Source organism: Clarias gariepinus, chromosome 19, assembly GCF_024256425.1.
Source record: "Clarias gariepinus isolate MV-2021 ecotype Netherlands chromosome 19, CGAR_prim_01v2, whole genome shotgun sequence".
NCBI lineage: Eukaryota > Metazoa > Chordata > Actinopteri > Siluriformes > Clariidae > Clarias > Clarias gariepinus.
This window is the reverse complement of record NC_071118.1, coordinates 19,854,305-19,865,064: the sequence shown is the minus strand read 5'-3', so window position 1 is coordinate 19,865,064 and position 10,760 is coordinate 19,854,305. Positions and strand designations below refer to the sequence as shown.

The 10,760-nt window shown below is 38.4% G+C and overlaps 1 protein-coding gene across 1 annotated transcript; it reads left to right on the top strand.

Annotated features, from left to right (window-relative positions):
- The first annotated feature begins 1,274 nt into the window (after positions 1 to 1,274).
- On the top strand, positions 1,275 to 7,955 carry psmd5 (proteasome 26S subunit, non-ATPase 5). The gene is made up of 10 exons (XM_053477974.1): positions 1,275 to 1,478; positions 2,803 to 2,947; positions 3,035 to 3,148; positions 4,782 to 4,910; positions 5,065 to 5,174; positions 5,380 to 5,522; positions 5,626 to 5,817; positions 5,928 to 6,037; positions 6,237 to 6,377; positions 6,785 to 7,955. The coding sequence occupies exons 1-10, from the start codon at positions 1,306 to 1,308 to the stop codon at positions 7,040 to 7,042; spliced, it is 1,515 nt and encodes a 504-aa protein (XP_053333949.1). The 5' UTR covers positions 1,275 to 1,305; the 3' UTR covers positions 7,043 to 7,955.
- The last annotated feature ends 2,805 nt before the right edge of the window (positions 7,956 to 10,760 follow it).

Genomic DNA, 10,760 nt, shown 5'->3' with positions numbered 1-10,760 from the left:
CTACAGTACTCGTATATTATATCAAGACGTCGCTCGTTTATCAAGTTAAAATTTATTTTAAAATTTTGCTTATTATTGAACTGCTATGGAAATAATTTTTTATAGACTAAGAATAATTGCATAAATAGAAATCTGAATCCCAAACACAAACACGAACATTATATTTGGACCTTTGCTTAAGAAAATTTTCTAGAACCGGACCTTTGGATTTAATTCAGGACCTCTAAAATATAATGTAAATTATTATTAATAATACTGATCCTTAAAAAGCAATTGGAGGAAATAATGTAGCAGTAACAAGCCCCCCCTATGATCCAGATATTGCGAGCTCGAGTCCCAGGTGATGCTGTAGCCCCTCCCCGGGGGCCTGGGGAGAGCTGTTTGGCCAAGCTCTCTCAGAGGGGTGGGATAGGAGACACTCTGTGCTGCCACATTAATGGCAGCTCTAGGCCAATCATAGGTGTCTGTGAACTCACGCAAATGGAAGATGTGGTTGACTGGTGTCATGTGGCTCGGAGAAAACACGTGATAGTCCTTGGCTCTATCTAACTAAAAGTAGATGCCTTGTACATGACGATGTAGTTAAGACTACCAAAAAAAAAAAAAAAAGGTGGGGAAAAAAATCCTTAGGAAAACAAACACTACTCACACACTATAGTGACATGCTGATGTCATCATGCTTGGGCCTTGATAGAGTAATTAATACTGTAATATGAAATAAATATCATTCACCTCAAAGTATGTCATTGGTGTTACTGTTACACAAAAATAGTTATTTTTAAAACATTCGACAATTTGTAATTGTTCCTGCTTCAAAGGTCACTAGATCAATAGCACTGGACAAATGCAAAAGGTATGTTAGATGCCTTATTTGTTGCAGTTTTATGTAGTTATATAAGTTTATAAGTGTGTCATTTGTGTTACTCAGTTTGAAATTATAACTTAAAAATTAGGACATAAAAAATGATAACATCTAATAATTATGTCATAATTTTATTTAATAAAATAAAAATAATTTTGACATAATTTAAAACCTTGTGGTCTTACACATGGGAGTCATTTTGTAAAAAGTGATATAGTGTAAATTAGAGAAAAATATTTCTCTATTGCTAGTTCTAGGACTTCTTTAATAGCAATAGCACATTTCAGGAGAGTATTTTGACCCAAATTCCACCTTTTCTGTAGAATAACCCAAGTACACTGTCGAACGGATGTGCTGAGTTAGCGCATGCGCATTGGCCTCTTCGCGTATACTCTGAGGGCTATGGCTAAATTCATCGTGCGCGCGCAAACAGTCTGAGCATCATGGCGGCTGCCATCGAAAGTTTGCTGTCAGAGATAGCCGAAGCGGAGGATCTGGTCGAGGCGCTGAGGAACCTCCGGACGGCTGTTTTGGCGACTCCTGTTAGCTCTCTGAGGGAAACCATAACCGTTGCACAGCTGGGAATAATTTTCTCGCTGCTGAACACAAATGACAAGTACGTTGTTTTTCAGATAGCTGAGTCAGCGTCTGCTTTCCTATATGCCTCACTATTTGGCATCAGCTGCAACTCATAGGGGGTTAAAGTTCTTAATTCTATAGGACAGAATCTAGTCCTAAATGTATGAAAGCATACTCGAACCCATAATGCACTTTTAAATGTTGTAGCAGCCAGTCCTTAATGATCATAATGGGCTGGTGGGGGTGTGACAAGTCTTTGTCTCTAATGGATGCAACAAACCTGTAATGTTACCGAAAGTACAGAGCAGAATCCCACATGGATCCCTGTTGAACGTCTCATGCACTGTGTAGAGTGTTTAAGCCATTAATTAATATGTATAACATTGATTGTGTTAGCAGGAAGCTAAATCACAAACTGTCCCTATGTAACATATGATGTCCTATGCATTTTAAAGAAATGTGAATAGGTACCCAGAATGGCTCTCTACTACCGAAACCCGCGACTGTGCAAAACTCGTTATAGTGTAATACACATGGGAAAGCCATCTTTTATAATGTACTAGAAGTTACCCCAGATGTTATATTGTACAAGAGGTTGCCCAAGTATATCCACCTAATGATCATCTGGTAATCAACTGTTATTAATATTATTACCTCACAGTATTACATAAAGGTTGATGATGCTGCCTACTGTTACAATCATCGTGAAATGCCTGTGACACACAAACAACGGCGGCAGGCCATCAACAGAATTTGTGATTTAAATAGATACAGGAGTTGGACAATGAAACTGAAACACTGGCCAATTTAGTGTTGGAGGATTCTTGGCTAAATTTGACCAGCCTGGTGGCCAATCTTCATTGATTGCACATTCCACCAGTAAGAGCAGAGTGTAAAGACTGGTGACAGAGTGGTTTGATGAACATGAAAGTGAACATTTTCCATGGCCTGCACAGTCACCAGATCTAAATATTATTGAGACACTTTGGGGTGTTTTGGAGGAGCGAGTCAGGAAACATTTTTTTTTCATCAGCATCAGGTTGTGACCTGACCACTATTCTGCAAGAAGTATGTCTCAAAATCCTTCTGTTCACTGTGAAGGATGTGTATCTGTCTTTCCCAAGATAAATTGAGCTATATTGGCCGCGAAAGGAGGCCCCTCATCATACTAATGAATTATTGTTCATTAGTTCATTGTGGTTTAAAACAAGGCTTTTCAGTTTCATTGCTTTCATTGTAGATAGTCCATCTTACAGGTTAATCACTTAGTTGGAATTCCCAAAAATGAATAAGAGCTTACTGATGTCTTTAATACCTAAGCCCTCATTATGTTTAAACATGACGGCTTCATGTGTTTATAGGGAGCAGATAGAAGTCTGTGTGGAGATTCTGAGACGGATCTTGGAGATATTGGACCCTGCACACCTTGCTCGCAACTGCAAAATAGAGCTCCAAAGCGGACTTAACCACCCGGATAATTCTGTTAGAGTTCTTGCTCTCACTCAGGTCTGGAGTTTGTTTTACAATGCATTCACAAGATATGTTCTGTTCACTGTTTTCATAAAACGGTCTGTTGTGTATGTGTGTGTGTAGCTTGGGCGGGTCCTGGGCAACGCTAAAGGGATTGCAGAGGTGATGAATAACCCTGAGATCCTACAAGATGTTATTAAGTGCATGGGGACAGAAAGTATAGGGGTATCTAAAGAGGTAAGAAGTGCAGTTTCTGTTATTCATCCTTTACAGCTGCACATTCTAGTTTTGTGTCAGTTTGTTCCTGAGAATCGAACTGTGTTTGTTTTGTTTTTTTGTTTTTTTTATCCTCATTTTTAAATATACAAAATACAAATGTACTAAATGAGAAAATTCAACACTATGAATTTCCGAAAACTACCCTGCTTTTGGTGTCTCCAAAACAGAAACTTATCTAGAACCAAAAATGGCAAATATGACCATGTTTTTTCTCTACATATTCTGTAATTTTTCTTTTGGAAAAAAAATCCAAAAATTACAAAATACACAGATGGGCCATAACATTGCCACCACTGCCAGGTAAACTAAATAAGCTAGAAGCCCATGTCTAAAGGCCCATCTATACCCATGGGAACCAAAGGCCAGCCCATACAGTCCAATCCCACAGAAAAGCCAATGTAGCACAAACCACTAAAAAAGGTAAACGCTGGTAATAACAGAAAGGTTCCAGAAGACCCAGTGTCACAGCTTGCCATGCATGCATCATCTTTTAGACAAAGAATTCATTGTTTTTGATCTGGCCTCCAAACCCCATAGATCTCAATCTGATCAAGCACCCACGGGATGCACCTGAAAAACAGTCCAGCCACAGAGGTTCCATCCTGCACCCAACAGCACTCAAAGGACCAGCCTCTAACATCCTGGTGCCAAATATCACAGCATACCCCAAGAGCTACCATGGAGCTACGTCACAAAAGCCCAAAGCCACCTCATTGGCACAAAGGGAATCTAAAGTTTAGATGTTTTTTTTTGTTTTTTGTTTTTTTTTCCGATTTTTCTCCCTAATTTAGTCGTGGCCAATTCCTCCCCGTCACTAGGGGGCTTCCACATTAAGGCTACTACTACCATTCAGCCGGGAGGGCCGAAGACTAGCGCGTGTTTCCTCCGAACCGCGTGATGTCTCCGACCGCATCTTTTCGAACTGCTTGCTCGCGCACCATTAGGGGCGGAGTAACACACTCGGAGGAAAGCGCTAGCCGCTCCTTCCGCGTGCGCGAGCTCACAGACGCCCCTTTTTGGCTGTAGAGCCGTGATTAATGTGGGAGCACAAAGTACCTCTCATCCCTCCCCTCTGAGAGAGCTCGCCCAATCAGCTCTCTCTAGACCTCCAAAGTTTAAATGGTTTTAATGTTACTGGTTTTAAGGTTATGGCTGATGTTTAAATATAACAAAATATTTAGTAGTTTAGTATATTAGTATTTTCAAATAAAACTTAGAAGCCGCTGTTTTCTTACTGTGAATACATATCACCTGCTTGAGTCTGATATTCTATTCAGATTCTATTTTTTTCAGTTTACATTATTAGAATATTCAATTACCTCACCAAGTACCATACTGTGAATTATAAAAACTTGTATGTAGTTATTTATACTCCAGTTCAGTTTCTGTTTCCAGAGTTCTGTCAGTTCTGATTTAGTTTAGGATCTTAACCTAGTAAAATCCTAAAGAACACTGATCCGACTCGGGTATGTAAGGATATTGAGCTGTTGGTTAAATAAGCTTGATGCTATAACATCTTTCATTTCTTGAAGAAGTTAACCTAGAGTCATTGCTCATTGCTGGTATTCATTTGCATATTCATATTTTGTAGGCAATATCTGCCCTCAGCAAGCTCAGCAACACAAAAGCAGGGCTTGATGCTTTGTTCCGCTTTGATTTGTTACAAAATCTCAAAGATGTGATGGCCATCAGTGACATCGTCAGATACAGAGTGTATGAGGTGTGCATCAGTTTTTTCACTGCCTTTCATTTTGCTTTTGACCGTTTGTGTCTGTACAGTGGCCATGATGTCCCTTCATCTGCTTGTTCAATCACATGAGCATGTATGTACAACCCTGTACAAGTACATATGTATATATAATGTGTGTGCACAGCTGGTGGTGGAGATCTCATCTGTGTCCCCTGAATCACTGGGTTACTGTGCCAGCAGCAGCTTCATTACTAAATTACTTGAGGAGCTGACTGGAGATGATGTTCTCATCAGGTAACACACACTTCACAAACATTTCAACATTTACACGTAGTCTGGATTAATTAATCCAAGTAGGGTTTTATTTATACCTTTGCAGCGTGTGTATTATTGATTATTTCTTTTCATAGCTTTTTATATGTTGGTTTATTTGTTCAGGACATGTATTACGTTTGTGTTGTGTACCACAAATCGCTATCATTGAGTTTCTCTCCTTTAGAGCGACAGCTATACAGATGGTGACCAGCCTGGCTCAGAGCCAACATGGCCGTCAGTACCTGGCGCAGCAGGGAATCATGAACAAAGTATCCAACATGATTATAGCTGCAGACTCTGATCCCTTCTCAAGCTTTTACCTGCCAGGTGTGTGTATGCGTGCGTGCGTGCGTGTGTGTGGCATTTTAAATGCAATGAAGTCCATTACTTCCATTCTGGTTAAAATGTGTGTGTGTGTGTGTGTGTACAGGCCTGGTGAAGTTCTTTGGAAACCTGGCCATCATGGACAGCCCACAACAGGTGTGTGAAAATTACCCAGCATTCCTGAACATGGTGTTTGCCATGGCAATGTCGCCTGACTCCACACAGATCCCTGTTGCCCTGGATACACTAGGATTGCTGGGCGGAACTGTTGAGGGCAAACAAGTCCTGCATAAAACAGGTGTGTATGTTTAAGACTTTGCTGCTGATGTCTGTATTTTGTGTTTGAAGGTTGCATCGTCTGTACCGAATAAGTGATGTTTGCGTATGTGATCATTTTCTGCCTCTCAGGTGAACAGTTTAAAACTGTGGTAAAGCAAATGAGCCAGTTAGCCCAAGATGGAGCTACTGAGCTCAGAGTGCGAAGTCTGGATGCCATTGCTCAGCTACTCACACTGCCAGTATGTATGTGTGATCATGTATGTGTGTTTATGTGTGGGCTAGGAGTTTTGTTTCAGTGCAGACTGTAAATCACTATACACAGTGTACAAAACTGCATCATTGGCCCTGTTCTCTCTGCTTTTAACCAGAACATTGAATGTTGTGCATCTGTGAGCTGATAAATACTGAATAAGCAATGTGTGTGCGCATTTCTCAAAGGTTGAACAGCAGACTGATGACCTGTTGCTGCTAACACAATTGTGGTTCTGCTCTCTGAGCTCCGATCCAATGGAAATGATCAGGAACATCAGCACTCAGCCATTCCCTGAGTTACACTGCAGCGCACTACGCATATTTACTGTGAGTTTATGTCAAGTTTTTATATCTAAAGCAAGCTAAACTGGGTGTACTCGCATAACAATAATAGAAGCAGAGCATGACTTGTATCACACCAAAGGAATAAAACCTTAATAGGTATGCTGTAGTAGGAAAATAATCAAATAGTAATGTGATGAGACCTGCAGCTAATACTCAATGTTATTTTCCAAAATAATAAAAGTACATCCAAAAGTGTTTTTCTCCTACTATCTGCCAGTTCTTACCAATTTCTTGTGATAACTTATTAAAATCAGTTGTTCGTACTGCATCTCTTCTTTCTCTCCAAATTGATTAAAAATTTAAGAAAAGAAGTCTTGTTCACTAAAGACTCTTATATCTGAAAACCTTACTATATTAACTAAAATCCTTCCTGGTATTTTGATCCACAGGCAATCGCATGCCAGGCCTGGGGCCAGCGAATGATGATGTCATCACCAGGATTTGCTGAATGGGTGGTGGAGCGCTCAGTTAGTAAAGGGAAGGAGGCAAAAGACTGTAAATTCGAGCTGGTCGGCGCACTGCTGAGCTCATCTAGCACACAAGAAATCTTCGGCGCTCAAAATTACTTGAAGCTAAAAACATACCTAAGGGAGGGACCATACTACGTCAGTGCTGTAGCTTCTGTCACCACAGAGGGAGCAGACTAATGCTCAAGCTGACTGTTTATTCATTTTCTTTTAAGTTGTTTATTTGCAGAAGTGGATAAAAACTGTCTGTCTTAATCAATTTATTTGAGAGATAAAAACATAAACACACACACACAAGCTGACCAGTTATGCCCATTCCCCTGAAATCCATTTAGTCATTGTTCCTTGTGGGATAATAACCCTCAGTTCTTACATTATCTTTGTTTTTCTGTTTTTCTGTTTCAGACTTTTATTGTTCCACAAAATCAAGCAACTTTTTACTTACTAAGTTTTTTCTAAAGGACTCTGGCAACAGCACTACTGACATTTAAATTTAGTGAGTGAAATTCAGGAAACACTTGTACTACAGCCCAAATCTCCAGGACAGAATGCCCAAAATCTTACTTCTGTAGACTTGCCAATATCTTTTTGCATTTAACAATGAATAAACAAATACACATCCTATGGCCACAGTAAGATCTTTTTTTCTGTGGTTTATTTTCAGAAACACATTGGTAGCCCTCTGAGCAAGTGAAACCTAAAAGGAAATGCTGATGTTATGTAATAAAGTATGTTTACACATGTTTTACAAAATAAGTGTACCTCATCACAAGCTAGTAGATATTTATTTAAGGGACGATCGAGTCACATAGATGTTTTAGATTGTGCAGAACAACAGATTACAATTGTGAGTGTAAAAACTCCCATTATTTCTCTATATAATTGCTACACTATGCTGCTTTGCCGCTGCTGATTTATCCATTCCTGGGGAGATACAGATATTTTGAAAGACTATAAAATCATTTAGCTACTAACAGTTTCATAAGAATTTTGGAAATTCTTAGAAATGGACATGCCAAGACTACAAGATATAAACTTAAACTGTTTAACAGTGCTTGCAATGTGCAGTGTATTAAAATTGTTTCCAAGTGTACATCTCTTTTACACTTTGTCAAAATCACTGGTTTCTTATTCGCTGTTGTGCAAAATTGATTGATTCATTGTCTGTCTTTCTCTGTATATAAACCAAGTGTAATTTCTGAACTGAGTCGTTTTGGTTGTCAGGTTTGATCTAGTTCTATTTACAATCAAAAATCCCAGTTTGACTTGAATGTCCCTTATACATATGCATATAACATCTTTACAATATACATAGGAATATGAAACATTTGGCTATTACACACAGCTAAACAAATCCACCATTTTGGATTCAGTTCTAAAAAAAATCCTCTTTCTTGCTCATTGTAAGGGACAGTGGATTTTCGTTGTTTATAAATGATTACTTTCATAATCAGACCTAAGGAGTCTCATGAGAGGGGTTTCTTCCACTAGTAATAGTTGTAATATTTAACTTAAGCATTTTCTTGTCTTCTGTTATATTATGTTCTGTATTCTTAGTAGATGACATTTTTGACACATTGTGCAGAATAACACATTTATGAGAGTTGAAAACTACCTATATTATTCTATATAGTCCCTGCTACACTAATGTATAGAGCTTGGATACCATCAAGGTGGACAGTTTTCTCAGTCACCAGAGCCATGATCAGAATGTCGGCTACATGTCTGAAACCCTCCAGGCCTCCCAGGAACTCCTTTAAGGCCCAAATGTGAATATGACTCCCAGCTGAGTTCTTGTCCATGTGGTGTTTATGAATGATTGTGTGTCGGTTTTCACAGACAGAAGTCTCTTAACCAAATTGGTGACAAGTTACTGTATTTGTCGATTTTCACAAATATCAGGCATTCACTCATTGAATGTTTACTGAATGTGAACAACTGCAGTCGGCTTTGAGCCAAGATACAGTTCAAGATATACACTACAGTTGTGTTTAAAATAATAACAGTGTGTTAAAAAAGTGGGTAAAACTCCATATCCATATAATAACTTTTAATTTAAATCACACAAATGCATTAGACACCCTGCGTGTTCTATTCTGAAACACAACATGAAGAAAAATGTGCTAAATGGATTATTAGTTTACAAAAAGTGAAGAAAAACAAATATTAGTCTGTTAAAAAATAGCAATCATTTATCTTTACAAAGTGATGAATTTACCATTTAAACCAAAACAGCTTTAAGTTTAATCTTTCTTGTGCATCTCTGAACTAATATTTAGTTGTATAACCATGGTTTCTAAGAACTGCTTCACATCTGTGACAATTGTATGTACATCACGCCACAATTCCTCTGCATTTCTTGGTTTTGCCTCAAACAGCGTTTTTAATGTCAGGCCACAACTTTTCAATTGAATTAAGGTCTGCTTGCTTACTGGTGTGTTCGGGGTCGTTGTCTTGTTTAAACACCCATTTCAAGGGCATTTCCTCTTCAGCATAAGGCAACATGACCTCTTTAAGTATTCTGATGTGCTTAAATTGATCCATGATTCCTGAAATGTGATAAATAGGCCATAGTACGAGAAGCATCCCCATATCATGATGCTTGTGCCTCCATGCTTCACTGTCTTCACAGCGTACTGTGGCTTGAATTAAGTGGTTCACAAAATATTGCACCATTTCTCTTTAGGCCAGTAAATGTGTTCTTTGGCAAACTGTAACCTCTTTAGCACATGTCATGTCCATCTTCAACAATGGGAGTTCTTGCTGATAGCTTGGCTTCACATCGCCATCTTCTAATAGTACCAGTGCAGGTAACTTTAGATGTTCTTTGATCATGCTGGACCTGATCATTGGCTGAGTCTTTGCCAATTTTGTTATTGTTCGATCCATTCAAATGGTAGTTTTGCGTTTTCTTCCACATCTTTCTGGTTTTGATCTCCATTTTAAAGCATTTAATATAATTTTAGCAGAGCAGTCTATCATTTTCTGCACTTCTTTGTACAGTATGTTTTTTTCCATATCTAAACAACTTTTGAATCAAAGTACGCTGTTCTTCTGAACAATGTCTGAAACGACCTGTCTTACTCTGATTTTCAGAGAGAAATGCACAGGACAACCTTTTTTGCCTTTATCCTTAAATAAGAGGATTTTTTTGACACCTGTTTTTCACAGAATAATTTACCTCTTTAATTGAACTTTAGGACTAAATCTTAGCAAAGATAAAAATTATTCACAAAACATCGTAGCCCTAAAAGCAGCTCCCAAGGTAAAAAAAAAAAAAAAAGTTACCTTCTTGGATTGTTGGCTACATACCATCCAAAAGGGCAACTTAAATAGACTGTCCTGCAATCGTGTAAATTGGAAAAAGCTGAGCCATTTTGCTCCCATCACTCTAAAATTTATTACAAGTAATATAATTAATATGGTAAATGAATGTAAGAACTTAAATATAGTAACTACTGCCTGGAAATTCGTTGCTTCAAAAGAAGACACATTTTCATCATTTGGCTGTTTTGATTTACTTTAAGATATTTAGCCTATAACAAAACATTGCATAAAGTAGCCTGTAGTCATAATTATACAATTTCTTATATTCTATTTTCCCCAAAAAGTGCATTTCAAGACCTTTACAGAGGTCAGAGGTTATTTTTTATTAACCAATCACAGTCCTTGAATTGCTGCATCATACATAGCAACGGGGTCAATCACACCCCCTCACTAAGATAAAGGTTTTTGTACTTTCCTTCCTCAGAGTTGCTCTGAGAAGGTACCTAAATCACTTTTAGTCTAGGATTATGAATTTTTTAAAGCTAAGATAGGAGCTCTCTGAGAGAATTCTAAGGAGCTTTATGAATACAGGCCCAGAAGTCTTCCCCCATGCATGGACTGAACTAGACTG